This window comes from Hippocampus guttulatus, chromosome 1 (genome assembly GCF_054856545.1).
Source record: "Hippocampus guttulatus isolate MCC_2025c chromosome 1, RoL_Hgut_1.0, whole genome shotgun sequence".
Taxonomy (NCBI): domain Eukaryota; kingdom Metazoa; phylum Chordata; class Actinopteri; order Syngnathiformes; family Syngnathidae; genus Hippocampus; species Hippocampus guttulatus.
Window position 1 is genome coordinate 21,651,754 of NC_141261.1, and position 17,126 is coordinate 21,668,879.

Sequence of the window (17,126 nt, forward strand, 5' to 3'; positions counted from 1 at the left end):
TTAAAAATAGGCCTTTGAGAAATTCCGAGTGGATTCCATAAACTGTAAAAAGCTCATAAAATGTAAAAAACAAGAGAAGGTCAAAATGATTTCATCTCCCCAAATTAACTGGTTAGTGCCCTCATTTAAATCATGCCTTCATTTATTTATTTATTTTTAAAAACAAATCGAAATTGAGAATCATTCGGAATCGAGGAACCGGAATTGGAATTGTCTAAATTCCAACGATGCCCAACCCTCGTGGGGTACCCATGTCCAAAGACTTGATATTGTTTAAGCAATCTGTACTTTCCTGGAGCATTGATTTTTCGAACGACTTTTTACTTTTACTCTCTACATTTGTAAACTGATAGCCGTCCTTTCTACTCCTTGGTGAAAATGTTACTTTTTTTTTTTTGGATGACAACGTAACCCAAAAAAGAAGTCAATCGAGGTTAAGTCAACTGCGGGTGAGATCTGGATTGACATCATGGGCATCCAAAACAGGGACAACAGCAACATGGAGCAACGTGAACAAGGGAGCGGATACGACTGAACCAGATTCATATCAATCAATTATTCAATATATCAATTATTCCCCATCTATGGTCTTATTTTAGAGAATTGTTTGATGTTGATGGCTAAAAGAATGATTTGTGGCAAAGGTATTGTAATGAGTCAAACTAAAAATGACCAGATTCTGCTGTTCAATAAATCCATGTCTAGAGAAAAAAATAGTGTGATGTATTCTTAAAAAATAAATAATTAATTAAAAAAAAATTAAGCATTTTTTGTGACCCAACATGAGTAAATATATGGAAGAGGGCATGAAACCTCTGAAAGAACTATTTTATTTTGTTTTTAAAGCCCCCTTTGTATATAACTGACAGTAAAAAAATATATTTTTGCTTTGTAATTACCGTAAGTACATTTCATAGTACTTCTTTATTTTTACTTAAGTACGTGTCAGGGGTTGAATCAGTACTTCTAGTTTTAACTTTTTTTTTTTTTAAAAACACAATATTGTTAAATAGAAAGTGTGTGACTGACTTGGCCTCTCCCACAGATATTAAATTGTTTACCTGTGACTGGGCAGCATGGTGCTGCGGGGGGCTTCTGGTTGCAGAGTGGCCGAGCTGGTGGCATGGCTGGAGAATCGGCGCTCTGATATAAGCCTGGGCAAGAACGTCTCATGCTCGCTCACGACACTGGGAATACTGATAGAGTCGTCTGGAAGGAGAGAGCACCAGAAGTCACGTCATACAAACATGTCGTAAGACAAGTGAAAGAACAACGCAACGCAATATGTCGCTGACTCTCTTCATCGTCCTCATCAGTGCGACTGAGCGTGTCCTGGGAAGGTTGGCGGGATGGCTGGCTGTCCTGTTCCCAAACAGTGCCAGTGCCTGTGTTGGAGCGCGACATTGTGGCCAAACTCAGGCGGTAGGCCGACGTGGAGGTGCCCACTGTGCTGATAGATGTCTTGCCTTGGTACGCTACAGGGAAACCGCATTGTTCAGAACGCGCTCAGAGGATACGCAGAAAACTGTTGCGGTGAGGGATGCTGACCAGAGCCGCTGTGGACAGCCTCCTTGAGGATCTTGAGTTCATTGTTGAATTCGGCAAACAGCGAGCTCTTGCACAGAGGTCGCGGGATGAAGCGGCGCTCAAGCTGGTCGGCGATATGGTGACGTGCTGTGATCTCCTCCTGAGAGTCAGCTGGCTGTGTCAATAACTAGACAAAGTGATGAAAGAGGGTGAGCACATGAGAGCGCTCGAAACAAATGAAGGAAGTCTGGCACTGGTGCCTCACCTTGCACTGTATGAAGGGCCTCAATAGGACAAAGATGGGGATGCGGGCTCGCACAATGAAGTCAATGAAGTCCCAGAAGGCAAGACCACCCACCTTCCTGAGAGCCATTTCTTTCACCTGCAGACTCAGGCGATACCACTGGTTCCCCAGGGAGCGCTCAAAGCACACCAACACCACTTTCAGAGCTGTGGATGAAAGAAAGCGGAGTGACAATGACAGGAAGGAGGAGCAAATGACACATTACACCAGAGGTTCTCAAATGTGTAAATAAATGATGTTGCATCATTTAATGTGGATACTTACAAATCGTTAGCATAATAGCACAAGTGCCCAAGTCATTTTTAACTTATTGTCACAACAGCAATGCAAAATAGCAATGTCTTTGTGCTTTGGAGATGCTCAGAACATCCAGGTGATGCCAATCTAGAAAGTTTGATTCACGACAGCTTGAATTTGTTGTTTTTTTTAATTCTTGCTTTCCAAAAAAGTTGAAATAAACTAAAGTGACCATGCTAAGAGGCTAATGAATGGGGGACTGGCGCACCAATGACACATAATAAAAGTAATGACTCCTTAGCTTTGGGCCAATCAAAAGTTCGGGTATTACAGTAACATATTGTCACATAAATGTGATACAACGGCACGAACACAGTTTTTCTTTTTGAGAATAAAAAGGGATAAAGTCCAAAAGGAAGGTCTTTTCCAAAATTAAAGGCATAACATTATGAGAATAAAGGTATACTCTGGAAATTCACAAGTTAACAGATGACTTTCCCCCCTCCGTAAACAAAATTTTTAATACCATCACAACACATTTTTGGAAAGACTTTTTCTCTTGAATATATGAATATTTGTCATCATAACTTTCTGACTTTTTTCCCCCTTGAAAACATGTAACTTTTTCTTTTTTAATTCCGATGACTTCTTAGGCGAGTTATTTTTAATTGCCATTAGGATTATTGGAGGTCCCTATAAAAAGATCCCCTTTGGAAAATCTTAAGAACCCCCTGGACTACAGTATCAGATAGTACCCAGATACGCCGCTTGGCTGGTGGACTCGGCCAAACCCTCTCTGCGCAGGTCCTTCCCCGTGTCACCGGGGGTGGAGCAGTGAGCCGGCGAAGCGTCCAGCACGAAGTTCTTGGTGCGGGACGTGGAGATGATGCGTGGCGGCAACAGAATGTTGATGACCGTCTGCAGCAGCAGGAATATTTCCGGCTGCTCAAGGTGGGGGCTGTCTATGAGGAACACATTTATACACTGCAAGTAAAGACTCAGTATTTTTTTTTGTTCTTTTCAGAAATTAAGAGACTAAAAAAAAAAAAAAAAAAAAAAAAACCTAATGAAATATGTGTAAGGTTATACCTTTGCTTCCAGACCCAACAGTGAGCACAAAGGGGATTAGCAAGTTCAGTAGCATCCCTTCTCGCCTCTCCTGATTGGTGAAAGGGGAGATCACGTGGCTGAGGGGGAAGTCTTCCTTCAAAGCCTGTTCGAAATAAAATATTTTAACAAACACAAGAAAAATCCTGACATCTCTAGTTTGAAGCCACATGAATCAGAACTATACACTCCTCCAAACATCAACAATTGAGAAGAGTGAGGCTTTTAATTTGAATTGTATGTTGCAATGAAGACTTTCAGTTCACAGTCGCGATTGAAAAACAACAACACATCAACTCAATGACTTCAAATCTGGTGTGTTGAAAGGAAAAAGACCACCAGCTAGATTTGAACCCACAGACGACAAAGTCTCCGAAAGTCTTTTGGGTGCTTATAAGACCAGTCTGTCGCTAGTTCTCCCGACTCTTTGACAATAAATCAATTTCCTGTGTGGTCTGAAGAACCCAACCTGGATTTGTAAGGCGACCAACCGCACCACAGCTGTACTGAAAGGGAGCGGTGGGGAGAGGTAAGGGCTGAGGTGGAGCAGAGGTAAGCCGTCTGCAACGCTGGATGGGCCCACCACCCCCATCACCTGAACGCAAAACAAGAACAGATCAGAGACAGTCATTGTAGTTTACGATGACGAAATGAAGCTTCATGAAACACTGAAGCTTTCCTACCAATTAGTTTGCACATGGTTCAAAGCTTCATTTGCTCCATGGTGCAAGAAGTGGACAAGAAGCTGTTTGTCATGGATCACGCGGTTTCTTGCAAACGACACACGCTCAAATCTGGGTTTTATTAGGTACGCATATTCTTGCTCAAGATACGCTCCGAAAAACAGGGTGAAGACCCGTCAAATCATAACACAATTCCCGGTAATATAAATAACAATATGTTGCCATCTTTTCCCCACTCCCTTGCTGATCAGTGATTGTATATTAAGGAACAAAAGTGGAAGTCACAGGTATTTAGAAGTGAAAATTATAGTCTTGCAATGTCAAAAAAAATTCCCACAAAACCTAAAAAAACAAGTGATCAACTGCCGTGTAAATGTAGTAAAAGTTAAACATAAAAAGTACAGATACTGTAAGTACGTGGTGTCAGCCTATAGAAAGACATTTAGAAATGGTTGAGACAATAACTTGTCCCTTTCAAAGTCACCCTGCGAGCCAGATCTAATGCCCTATTGACTCCATTTCTTAGAAGCAAACGACGACGGGGACAAGAGCCTCCTTGTGATTTCCATACCAGATTGACGCAGACGTTGATGAGCGAACGAAGGTGAGGGAGGAAAGAGATGATTGGCTGCCGCTGGAGAGTCAGACAGATGCCTTCAATCAGGTTGCTGGCTGCTTCCCACTCGACCTGTCTCCTAGAAACCACAGAAGCAAGCAGCATAGGTTGCCACGCACGCACACGCACGCACGCACGCGCACACGCACACACACACACACACACACACACACACACACACACACACACACACACACACACACACACACACACACACACACACACACACAGTCACGCCACGCGGATGCTGAAAGATGTTGTTTTCCATAATCCCCTTCCATAATCAGTCCAACTCACATTGGCGGCCAAGACTGAAAAGCTCACAAGTGTAGCAAACAGTGCAGCAACGGGCCCTGATGTGATGCACACAACATCTGAGTCTAGTCTCAGTCATGGAACTGCACTTTTATCTGTGTGCTTGTGCAGCTGCCAAGGATGTTATGTCACAGATTTGAACTACTGGACCAGTGGTTCTTAACCTGGGTTCGATCGAACCCTGCGGGTTCGGTGAGTCGGTCTCAGGGGTTCGACAGAGCCTCTGCCATGGAGGGTAAGACACACGCGACTCAACATTAGTTATGACACGCCCGCTTGGCCATCACTGGCTGCAGATGATCACATGACATTGCTTGCCCAATCAGTGCTGTGGGAAATTTAGTTCGCTTCGTGGTCAACGTGTGACTGGTGTGATAGTACGTCGTGCAATTAAAAAAAAAAAAAGAGTATACTTATCTCTTGAAATTTTGTTTATTTTTTTCTGTTTTTTAAAAAAAAGTGTTTTTTTAAATATTTTGTTTTTGTTAAAAAAAATATATATTTTTTTTCACTCATGAAGGGTTCGGTGAATGTGCAGATTAATTACTTGGGTTCGGTACCTCTAAAAAGGTTAAGTACCACTGTACTGGACCAAGACACCAGAAGTGCTTTTGTTGGGATTACATACAGGTATAAATCCCAACTTTTTTAGATGAATTTGTTTGAATGTTTGTTATTTAAATCATTATACTCAATTGCTTTAATTGATTCTGCACAAATTATCATGCATAAAGGCCGAGGCTACTTGGATGATACTTTTTCTGAAAGTAATGGATGGATGGATAGGCGGACTGAGCTTTCAGGCATATTAGTAGACAGCTCACACAACAAGCACAGTCATTTTTTGTCGGTTAGCCAGTTTGCTAACCGCCCGCTGGCACTACTGTGGGAAATGCAGATCCCCATCACATTTTAATGCTTCAAATGTAAACTACCAGCGTAACTGAAGATTTCACTTAGTGAAAGCAAAAACACGGCTGTGTTGCCAAGGTTACTTTGAGTGACTGCATTTGAAGTTAATCTGAACCTGAAAATAACGGCGAGAAAACTGTTGAATAGAGGAAAGAAAATAATAATTAGCCATGTCAAGCTATGATGGGACGTAGCGTACAAACCAATCAGCAATGCATATTACTGAAAGCAATTGTAAATGGTGGAACTCGTCATGGTAGTAAATCAGGTGACCAAAATATTAAAAAAGCTTTTGTGTAGCTTTTGCGAGGACATGGGCAGGCTTTTGGAGAGCTCCTGATGTGTGCCAAGTTAGCCACCCCCAATTTAGTCCATGTAGTGTACCTTTGCACATCATAAATGGTACTCCGGTCTACACGCTTGCCTTTTTTTGGGCTAAAATGCAATAAAATCGAATTCGTTTCATGGCAGAAGACTTGACCCTGCTGGCTACCCACATGTGGCTGCACAAAAACACAACACAGCAACACATACGGAGGCAGTGCGACAGGGCAGTGCCAAGAAGCCGCATATTTACTGTACACACCACGGCACTGGCACAGCACGATACACTCACGTGGAGACAGAAAAAGTTAAAGTGGGATTGAACAGACCTGGTGCATAATGCCTGTGGGCGAGCGCACCTGAGCGTGGGCATTTTGTGGATCTTGTTGAACATGCGGTCGAGCCTCTTCAGGATAAGAATGAGAGCGGGACGCACGGCTTCAGAAGACCAGTCGGTGATGGGCAGCATCTCCATGATGTAGCGGCGCAGGCCACGGCTCTCCATGGTCAGGGTGTCGTATGGGGCTAGTTTCAGTAGGGCGTGTGCGATCTCAGCCAGCCTGGGAAGGAAGCAAACAAGCACACAAGTTTGGGTTATATAGTGCCAATTCACAACGGAAATTACCTTGGGGCACTCACACATTGAAGAGGTAAATGACCATACTCCTCATACAGTACATAAAGAAAACCAACTGAACCCCACATGGGCAAGAAACGGTGTCAAAGACAAATTCCTTCCCAGGGACTAAAACTTGGGTGATGCTAATGCTAATGTTAGTGGCCATACATTGGAAACAGAAGGAGGACTTAAAACACACACACACACACACATACACACACACACACACACACACACACACACACACACACACACACACACACACACGCGCGCACACACACACACACACACACACACATATGAACAATACACATTAAAATAGCAATGCCACTCAGCTCTCTGGACGCACACTGGAAAAGGCACAAAAAAACCTCTTCTTACAACCTGCTCGTCTAACGGGTCACTTTATCTCTCCCCTTTCACTCGACTTCAACCCAAAGAACCCCCCCACTGCCAGCCAAAAGCAGATAAACGTGAAGGTGTACGGTTACAGCTCCAGAAGCAGAGAGCACCAATCACACACAGCACACAAACACACTCTTTCGGTTGGACTAAATTCTGATGTCAGTTTCTCCTAATAATGTAAATTAGTTCAAGTTAGATAGTGTGGGGGTCCTCGTCACCTCATATGGGACTTGATATCAAGCAGCTCCAGCGCCGTCACCCGTGGCTCGCCAGCAACATTCTGTAGGATCTTCAGACGTGGCCCGCAGTGCTTGTAGAATTCTGTGCAGATGTTTAGCAGGGACTCTCGAGGTCGGCGGAACTCCTCCCTTGCGATGCGCTCGTCCAGCTCCTCCCGTGGCATGCCCTGGCCCTCTTCCAGAAGGTGGAGATTGTCCCTGAGCGACACATGTCAAAGCACATTAAGACCTCGTTAAAAGTTACAGTGACATTAACTAGTTACGGCACCACAAAAAACAAAACATAAACAAAAAATACTTTTGGTTACTCAAGTGTTTTTTATAATGGAAAAGAACACTGTATTTCATTGCACTTTATAATGACATTCAGTAATAACAAAAATAAAATAGAACATAAAGAAACAATGCCCGAAGACAGCTGGGATAAGCTCCGGCACCCCCCCGTGACGATAAAGCGGTTCGGAAAATGAATGAATGAATAAAGAAACAAACCGTTTTTCCTTAATTGATATTTCTTTTCACAAACTTTTTACTTCTGGCCTTTGGCTGGCATTACAGCCTTTATCGATTCCTTCTGCAACACGAGCGTACAATATCACAGACAGTACTACTCTCATACTGCTTTGCCAAGTTGACAACACGGACAACTCGCTCATGTTTTCTATAATTTTACACTTGAATTAAATTCAACGTTAGTGCTTCCATTGGATTTATCCTCTCCTTCTTGATTTCAGAAGTCACTCTCTTCGGACCCATCGATAGTAAAAAGAAAACAGGTTCAAAAAATAATGGGAGCCCAAAACCCAACCGTTATCTTTACTTTTTATCATTGATGGTAGCCAAATGTTGTCAAGCTCGTTGCCACCATCTAGCGCAACACAAAGCAAAACAATCGATTGAGCGTCGCCTTACAGTATATCTCGAAAAACTCGTAGATTGGCTCACTAAAAGTCAAGCTACCACTCATCAGCAGCATCTTACCTCGTGTTGACTCCTCCTGGCATGGTATGGTTGGCAGTGGTCCCTCCTTTATGGCCTTGATCACAGCGGGACACCTGAGGTGCAGTCATGGGCCTGTGAACGCATGTACTGTTAAGCAGAGATGGGAAGAAGTCATACAAGTCATAACTCTAAACTTTTAAACGTTAAGGTTTCAAGCGAGTTCTAAGTGACTGTGGCAAAAATCACAACAGTCAAGTTGAGTCAAGACATTAGGGTGACACCTTGTAAGGGCCTCTGAGCTGTAGAGCAGCGCCTGCAGGGATGTGGCCAGAGCGGCAATAGCTGCGATCTCATCCCTGGCAGCCGATGCAGACTCCATGGTCATTGTGTTGCTCTTTAGCTTCTGGAGGTAACACGGAACCAGGGCCTCCAGTACCATTAACATTTGGAGACTGACCAAAGGTTACACATGTCAGTCAGAGAACAACTGATATAAACAAGCGTGATGTTCAACAGGGCACAATTATTTACCTTCTGAAGGATTCAGGCGCATAGGCTACCACGGTGACGCACAGCTTGATGGCTTCGCTAATAGAAAAGGCCAAGTCCTCATTGCCATAGCAGAAATCTGCGACAAAATATACACTAGTTTACAATACTGGCAATAGTCATACCCATCAATTTGCACCCTGTTCAAATCATAATATCATCAACATAAAGTTTTAGAACTAGCATCCTTATCTATCCATCCACCCATCCATCCAATAGTGTCAGAGTTTACCCAGAGAGCGCAACGGTTTCTCAGCCTTGACCAACTCTAATGCATCCAGGGCATCCTGAGTCTCGCCTTCCAGAGACACCAAAAGGTCGAACAGACATTGAGCTGACACTCCCTTGGAAAGGCCACTACTGGTGCTCGTCTGGAGTCAGGAAAGTATTCATAAGATATGCAGTACAGTAATCCCTCGTTTATTTCTTACAAACAACTGACAGTTTTTAGAAATACTGTACAGAACGTTTTGTCGACATTGTGGGTTTTCTTATGGAGAAAATTTGGCGAGCTGTACAGCGATGAGGCACATTAGTTGACAGTCCCTTAGCCAATCAGGGTGCAGAACACAATGTATTGCTTTAATTAAAAAAAAAAGCACCCCCCCAAAATAATCAGTGAAAAATGAACCAACCGGGCTATAGCGAGAGATTACTGCATTTACAAGTGTGCTGAAACATTTTCAGTTGGAAACCTGCAGCCAGTGCTCTTACTGTGAATTCAAGCAGTGGAGCCACACTGGCAAACAACTGGAGGATGAAAGGCTTGCGGTGGAGGATGTAGAATTGGCGGCAGCAGAACTCGATTCCCTGCCTCAATAAAGGGTTGCCCTCATAGTCTGCATAAACCTGCCCAATGAAGAGAAATTTCAATTCATTTCAAGGTTTTATTGCAATTTTGAAAAGATCATGAAGGGCAAGCCCTCACTTTCAATGTCGAGATTACACGGTATCGAAATGGAATCAAAGAAAAAGTTAGATTCAAAAACAAAACAGCTCTTGGTCCTAGGCAAGAATGCAATTTTTCGCTTTTGTGTGTCTATCTATGACTTTTAAAAGTATATTTTCGTATTACCAGATTGCCAGACATTTCTATTCTGTGCAGTATTGTTCTTAGATTTCAGTTTCCAGGGGCAATCACTCATTACACTCACATACCTGTAGCATGGTTGGCAGGATCCACTGATAGCCGCTGAGCGAGAACAGGTGATTGAAGTGCACCGCGGTGTTGATGGCGGTTGCCGTGTGCTGCCTGAGGAGGGCGCTGTCTTCTGGGTGCAGTAGCAATGCCCCATTAAAAACGCTGAGGAACAGCATCATCTCATCTCCCCATGGATACTCGCTTGGCATTCCCAGAAACATCTCTTCAAGGAGCTTGATCCACAGCACCTTGTGAAGGGTGTCCAATCCGAATAGCTCTTTACCTGGTGGACAAATTGGCAGATGTTAGAAACACCCTCCTATCCGTGGACAAGGGGGAAAAAAAAGACTCAACTACTTTCAGTTTTTATGTTCTTTCTCTAAGATGCCACAAGAAGGCACCAAAACCCTGGCTGAATAGGAAAGTAGTAGTTGGTTTCAACAAGGTATGTTGATGTGTTTCATTTATGTACACGAAGATCTTTGTAGTTTGGGGAGGAACTATATTAGCCTGGATTAATAGCGGAAGTTATGGAGAGTCTTTGCTTTGTTTTTGCTCTGCTCAGAATCCCGGACACCTTTTAAGTCCAAACCATTTGCAAGTGCAGTGTGATGTTCAAGCTGCATGTTACAGTGGCCCCAATACAATATTATTACATCTTGGTCAGTCCTATATTTTCATGTTCCTCTTGGAGAGGGGTTTTTTTTGTCGGTTGTTTGAAAATGTGTGAGTACCACTGCTTTAGGGAATTAAAATAATGTCACGGCAGCAATTAGACGTACCCTGTGGCTCATTAAACAGAGAGAACTCAGCATCAATGGCGGTCCTCGGGAAGGATGGCAGGCGGAGCAGGTCTTCCTGGAGCAGTGAGACATGGGACTGCTTGTGCACAGCGGGCATGTGCTGAGTGAGGGAGATGAGGAAGAGCACACGGCCGACCTCCTCCAGTTTGCGGGAAAACACCTGAAACAAAGTCAATGGAGAACGTAAAGAAGAAGAGGAAACCAGAGGGAACACTCTTCACAATGATGTCAATTCCCGGAAGGCTCACTGGACCTGTTTCTGGATTAGCTCCTGTCCTTTCTCAGGCAGCATGTGGACTAGGTTGAGCTGCGGAGAGACTGACCTCCTAAAGGGGTAAATGTCTCTCACATATGTCTGGAAGAGGTCATGTTTATATATTAGCAAAATGAAATTGATTACAATTCAAAATTATGAGCTTCCAAACAGTTGCCATGGTGTTCCTCTGGTACCTTGGAATAATGGATGAGGTTCCACCGTTTGTCCATTAGGAAGTAATGAGACGATCTGGCCTCTGGAATGTTGAAAAACTCCAAACATTCCTTGTAGGAAAGAGGAGGATGAATGTCTTTCAGAAAGTGCGGATTATCTGGCAGCTCGGGTTCGAGTTGGTACCTTCAGCAAAGCTTCAAACTGTGTGTCTTCATGGACTGGCAGCTGTGTTGGGATGTCACACTCGTTCTGTCCATGCACCACCAGGGTCTTGGTTCCTGCACCAAAAAGATGAAGAGGTCATCCCTCTCAAAGCCAGATCCACGCTCTAAGATTGGTGGTTCTCCCCCCCAAAATAACTATAGCAAATCTCAAAGCACCATCATCTTGTCCAACATTAAAATACAGAAGAGTAAGTACCCCTAAACGTGCATCAGAAATAGAGAGGCTTTATCCCAAAAAAAAAACATATTTACCGTGATATCATTGAAGGCCAATGTAACATGATGCACCCTTTCCACATTAACATTGCAGAGAGCAAAAAAACTCTATATAAACAACGATTTCATGAAAATATATTTATTACTATAAGTAAAAGTGGACTCAAATAATGTTTTGGGCTACAAGGTTGAATGCAATTGCATTGTATTTAAAAGCTGAATACTACTGAACTGCTTAATTTCAGTGATTCTTCAAGTACAACTGGGGAGCGGGGGTGATCACCACGAGCGGTACAAACTTTGTGCTCAAAGCAGGCCTAGATGATGCCTTTAATGGCACCGCGGCCTTTCCCGCCATCTCACCTGGCATGGACGCCGTGACCAACAACTTGACCTCACACTGCTCTTTCTTCATGGTCTGCTTCAGGTCTTTGAAGAACAGGCCTTCTACATAGCCCACCACCTCCCACAAGAAGGTGAGCGTCGCTGAGATAGCATCCATCCCCCACTCGCATGGGGTCCGCACAAAATACATGATCAGGCCCACCTGGGAGGAAAGGACTCAGCTGGAGAAAAGTCCAAGATCAATGCTAATCGTGTTCACACACTCACCAGGTAGTTGAAAAGGATGTGGGAAGTCTGCGCCGGAAGGTCTCCAATATTAAGTAGTAGCTTCCTCAACATGTACATCAAATCATCCTGGCGAAAGGCAAAGTGCGGTCATCCGCGACAGCTGTCACACTTTTTGACTTTTGTCAAATTTTTGACTGTGAGCCTGCTGCCATACCTGCCGGTTGCTCACAGTGAGCTTCTCGAGGAAATGGCGCAGGACAAGGGCAGGATCCTCAATCAGGCAGTTCCACAAGATTTGCTGGGCCACTGCACTCACTGAGGATACAAAGAGAGATCCATGGATATATGGATACACTTGCATACTTTCTGTTCGGCACGCACGGAATTGCATCTTAGCAGTTTTTCTCCCAATGTGTTTTCCGCATTGTTAAAAGAGAAATCTTTTTTGTTTATTACAAAGAAGATGGCTCACCAGCGACACCGTCCTCTCGAACTTCGCCGTCCTCCATGAGGTGCACGATGGGGAGCACGGCAGCACAGATGCATGCTGGGAAGACTGCTTGTGGCGGCTGCAACATGTGGTGTGTGGGCGTGTGTTCTGTCGTGTTCTCTTCATCTGGGAATGTACAGTAGACAAAGTAGACTGATTTTAGACTGTCTCAGTTTGGATTCAAGCATGACAGCATATCATGTGCAGTAAACCATTTCATATCGGCAAGAGGCATTGAGGGCGGGATGACATCCGTGTACTGCATTTTTTGCTATTCACATTTTGCTGTTACAGTCCGCTTGTGCTGATGATTTTACTCAATCAAACTAATCACACGGACATGTTTAGAATTTTTGACCGAAGAGTTTGACATCTCTACTCTGGAGTCTTCAGTGAATCTAATATAAATGTTTTTAGTATGCGGGAGGGAGCTGGAGTATGTGGAGAAAACCCATGCAAGGAGCGGGAGAATATTCCTACTTCACACTGTAACCCAAACCTCAGAAGTGTGAGGTGGAGGCGCTAACCACGAGTCCACTGCGGAAATGATCCAATTTGACTATTCTTGCTGAATTGAATTATGTATTTACTACAATACGCACTGTTCATTATTTATCTTTGTCAGGTCGAACAATTAAATACTCTACCATTTGATGACAGTAAGTAAAATTAAATAAGTAATCACCTGTTGCCATTCATAAAACAAAATTAAAGCTTTGCATTCAAAAGGCCTTGATTTTACACTATGTAAACCTGTGGGAAAACTGAGACTACATATTTTTTGTGACATTTTTGTTTGGTTGTGTGCAATGAGAGTTTTTCTAATATACTATATATGCCATATATGTATGTCGACCATTGGGCCAAAATCAGAAATGTGCTCAGACCGGCATTCCAAAACAAACTGCACTTTGAAAGTGTGCCGTACCTTCAGCACTAGCTAATGAGCGAACTGACCACACAGAGCCTCGGCGGAAAGAGTAATTCCTGTGGGAGTTACTGGAGGCGCAGGATGGACTAACAGACAGACGCCGAGACGCCAGGTTCACCACTTCTTCTGCTGGCAGCATCAAAGTCAAACATGGACAGGTGAGGAGTGAGGAAAGAAAAAAACCCATAACGCATAAATCTTGCAGTGCTGCAAGTGTGTCCACCACATGCCCCACCTTCTTCCTCTTGCTCAGACGGAGGGCTGCACGTGGGTTCATAGCATGCCTCCTGTGCCACAGGGATGGCAGTGATGATGCTGGCCTCACGGCCCAGGCGTCGTTTCTCCTCCTCCTGCTGCAGGTTCTTCAGGATGTGCTCGGCTCGCTGGTGAGAGCGCGACACTGCCCGTGCGGAGAAGGATTTCTGTAGGGGGGTGACGATCAGGATTGGGCGAATTGGATTTGCTACAAGCATACAGTATCCCTCCATTGGCTCAATAGCGTTCTGTGGGGATCCCGGGCAGAAATAGAAAACTTGCTGCATATCATGGCATTGGCACACGTGCGCGTACACATACGTGAGAACATACATGGCGAAGTCTGTCTCATCATGACCATGCATACACAGCACAACACACAATGTCTGATGCATGCTGTTGTTTTCCTAAAGACAGTGCTCGTTTCTGATCAAGATGCAACTGCCCCCCTCTTGGAAACCTCTGAAAAAAATGCAGTTGACCCCAATCCACTGAAAGAAAAAAAAATCTAGAAAATTTATATTTCCTGACATTTACGACTTTGAGATAAAAAAGATGCATCAGCACAAAAGATTTGGACAGAAAACTTACTATGGCATGGACTGACTGAATTAATGCGGGAAACTAAAAACAAAGACAGATAAAATGATAGAGGAAGGTCTTCATCAAAATCTGTAACACTTAAAATAATCATGCAAAAATAATTAACAGGAAAAAGAGAAAAGTCGAAGTGACATTTTGTGCAGTGTTTTTTTTTTTTTAGAATTTAAAGGAAAACAAAATGATGGCCATCATCTGCCGTGTTTTTTTTTCTTTTTGTGAAGAAACTGTTCTTTATCCTGAATTTTTGTTGACATGTCAACACCCTTAAATTACTTCCAAATGGTTTGCAACTCTTATACCATGTTTCGGGGGAATTTGTGACTTATGGTAAAACTTGACAACAAAACAAGCATTTTTCACAGTAGTCATTTTGGCAAGTCTGTAGAAGAGTGATTGCTTTTAGAACATTTTCATTTTCACCTTGAAATTAGCAAACAAGGCAAACATTCACCTAACACCTGAATTATTCGATCCGGCATCGAAAGAATTCCCATCACGCTTCTGATGACAAAACAAAACAAATACAGTATGCAAGCACTTACAGACTGGTCCTCATTGATTGGGTCTTGGACGCTTCCGGTGTTCTGGGGAACCCATGGGGGGTCGAAAATGGGGACACAGGGCATGCCCAGTATTGGAGACGGCAGGGTGAAGTTTATGCTGGGTGGAGGAATCTAAAACAAGTAAATGAAGTGACACACATCCTCACACTCAAAAGTGGCTTGAATTACACACTGGCCTTTTTACATCTGTAACAATAATGCATACTTTGAAGATCTGCTGGGCTCCTTCCTCCATGCGAGGCCACACCTGGTAACGGAAACGCCAAAGCGTGTAAAACTTGAAAATAGAGTTGATGCGCTGGCAGGCCTCATGGTGCTGGAACTCAGCCATCATCATCTCAGTCACGGCATCGGGGACCTTCACTGCGCACAGGAGGAACATGGCGGCTGGGGGCAAACAAGAGGACCGGAGAAGAATATTATGGCACTGTAGTGAGGTGAAAATCTAGCTGTAGCGTTATTCCAAAAATGGAAGGACAGTTTCTGTCTTGTGTCAATCATGGTCATCCTGAGGAAAAAAAAAATTTGCTAGTTCTTGATGCATGCAGCTAAAACAGCTGATATTCTCATGTACTCTTGAGCACATACTATTAACATTAGCATTAATTTAAAAATCAAGCAGTTAGAGTAATACTACAATTCAATTTGTTTTCTAATAAAATGTTTTTTACAATTTAATTGTTAAGGGTTAGGTTTATAGGTTTATTCATTATTTAAAACAATTTTAAATGTTTTTTTGTTGTTGTTGTTTAAATGTTTTTTAAATGTCCTGAGTATACGTCGCAGCGTTGTGCCAAACACAGCAATGTATAAGCTATAACAAATACCTCACAAAAACTGTACCGTTGGTTCAGCGAGTAGAACAAAATTATAGTATTTTTTAACAAGACCTGTTTTTATTTTTTTGAAAACATAACCAAAAATGTAAATAAATGTTCTATTTGAAGAAAAAAGATGGTGCCTCAACTGTCCTGTAATTTTGGAATGAGCTGCAAGTACAAAGCTTTCACCAGCAGCAGCTGCCATGTGTTCATCCACGCTGAGCAGAAGCTCCCAGGCTGCAGGCTGAATGTCTCCATACATGTCATCAGTCAAGATGGGAGCAGCTTTGATGAGCAGAGACAAGGGAGCCGGCGACAAGCTCATCACCTGCAACGGACACAGGTCCAACATGCATTTTGCAGAGTAACTACTCAAGTTAAGCACAGAAAGATCTACTTAGGTACATGCACAAAGTATTTGTACTTTGTTACTGTCAGACCCTCCACTGGTGCAAACAGTACTAAGCCAAACGACACACCTGGTTTCTGATGTACTTTAACATTCCGGTGTCTTTCTTTCCTTCTGTGTTGCTGTCAGTGGGCCTCCGCTTCATGGACGGCGTCCTCAGACATGATTTGTCAGAACACTGAGGCCAAACAGACTCTCAGAAAGGCAAACAAGAATCACGTCGTGATGGTGGGGTTATGAAATTCACCTCCTTGTTCTTCTGCGCACGAGCACTGATGATACTGGTGGTGGCGGCGACGCTGTCCTCTCTTAGGCTGTCCACCGTCTCGCCGTAGACAAGCTTGATGGCGCGGACCAGGCGGGCACAGGAGCGGTTGTGGTGCTGGTAGCAGCGCGGGTGGCAGAAGTCAATGTGAGTGCAGATGAAACTCTGCTGGTTGCACAGGAGGATCATGATCTGCGACACAGTGAGAGGGAACACTCGTGTTGGCTTGCGGACAAATATGGAAAGCCAATTCTGTCACTGACCAAATACTTCCACAGCGAACGATATATCTACTCATTCTTGTAGACATACATGAAGCCAAGACATGTTGCGGTGGTAGTTGTCCTCTGCTCCAGTTGAGCTTTGGCCTTCCGGTTCAATGCTCGGTTCACTGGTACTGCAGGGACTACCTGCATGAGGCAATAAAAGGAAATACTGTATACAGTAACTATAGATATATGGCCAGAAAATACTATGTTGTATCCCACCGGGGAATTGATTGACATCCATCGCTACAAACATGTGATATGAATAAACAGGTGAGCTGTCTTCTGTGACGGTTGTCGTTGCTATAAATCCAAAGCATATCCCGAAGGGTCCCAATGATTCAGTCATTTAAAAAC

At 43.6% G+C, this 17,126-nt stretch overlaps 1 protein-coding gene across 20 annotated transcripts in view; it reads right to left on the reverse strand.

Moving 5' to 3' along the window:
- Nucleotides 1-17,126, reverse strand: part of unc80 (unc-80 homolog (C. elegans)) — a 46,496-nt gene that overhangs the window by 6,287 nt on the left and 23,083 nt on the right. For 10 of the 20 annotated variants that reach the window (XM_086119252.1, XM_086119230.1, XM_086119317.1 and 7 more), the window contains 32 exons: nucleotides 16,816-16,913; nucleotides 16,486-16,695; nucleotides 16,309-16,416; nucleotides 16,019-16,157; nucleotides 15,214-15,395; nucleotides 14,988-15,119; nucleotides 13,823-14,009; nucleotides 13,585-13,716; nucleotides 12,639-12,782; nucleotides 12,381-12,481; nucleotides 12,206-12,292; nucleotides 11,957-12,140; nucleotides 11,337-11,431; nucleotides 11,174-11,263; nucleotides 10,977-11,078; nucleotides 10,703-10,883; nucleotides 9,938-10,203; nucleotides 9,494-9,628; nucleotides 9,012-9,150; nucleotides 8,762-8,858; nucleotides 8,512-8,682; nucleotides 8,270-8,377; nucleotides 7,268-7,486; nucleotides 6,355-6,585; nucleotides 4,430-4,553; nucleotides 3,645-3,770; nucleotides 3,158-3,281; nucleotides 2,824-3,030; nucleotides 1,793-1,977; nucleotides 1,549-1,714; nucleotides 1,296-1,475; nucleotides 1,062-1,209 (listed from right to left, as the gene is read on the reverse strand). In XM_086119252.1, coding sequence (XP_085975378.1) covers nucleotides 1,062-1,209; nucleotides 1,296-1,475; nucleotides 1,549-1,714; nucleotides 1,793-1,977; nucleotides 2,824-3,030; nucleotides 3,158-3,281; nucleotides 3,645-3,770; nucleotides 4,430-4,553; nucleotides 6,355-6,585; nucleotides 7,268-7,486; nucleotides 8,270-8,377; nucleotides 8,512-8,682; nucleotides 8,762-8,858; nucleotides 9,012-9,150; nucleotides 9,494-9,628; nucleotides 9,938-10,203; nucleotides 10,703-10,883; nucleotides 10,977-11,078; nucleotides 11,174-11,263; nucleotides 11,337-11,431; nucleotides 11,957-12,140; nucleotides 12,206-12,292; nucleotides 12,381-12,481; nucleotides 12,639-12,782; nucleotides 13,585-13,716; nucleotides 13,823-14,009; nucleotides 14,988-15,119; nucleotides 15,214-15,395; nucleotides 16,019-16,157; nucleotides 16,309-16,416; nucleotides 16,486-16,695; nucleotides 16,816-16,913 — 4,798 coding nt within the window. The remainder of the gene's footprint in view (nucleotides 1-1,061; nucleotides 1,210-1,295; nucleotides 1,476-1,548; nucleotides 1,715-1,792; nucleotides 1,978-2,823; nucleotides 3,031-3,157; nucleotides 3,282-3,644; nucleotides 3,771-4,429; nucleotides 4,554-6,354; nucleotides 6,586-7,267; nucleotides 7,487-8,269; nucleotides 8,378-8,511; nucleotides 8,683-8,761; nucleotides 8,859-9,011; nucleotides 9,151-9,493; nucleotides 9,629-9,937; nucleotides 10,204-10,702; nucleotides 10,884-10,976; nucleotides 11,079-11,173; nucleotides 11,264-11,336; nucleotides 11,432-11,956; nucleotides 12,141-12,205; nucleotides 12,293-12,380; nucleotides 12,482-12,638; nucleotides 12,783-13,584; nucleotides 13,717-13,822; nucleotides 14,010-14,987; nucleotides 15,120-15,213; nucleotides 15,396-16,018; nucleotides 16,158-16,308; nucleotides 16,417-16,485; nucleotides 16,696-16,815; nucleotides 16,914-17,126) is intronic. The other 10 variants (XM_086119278.1, XM_086119261.1, XM_086119219.1 and 7 more) reach the window with 6 other exon arrangements.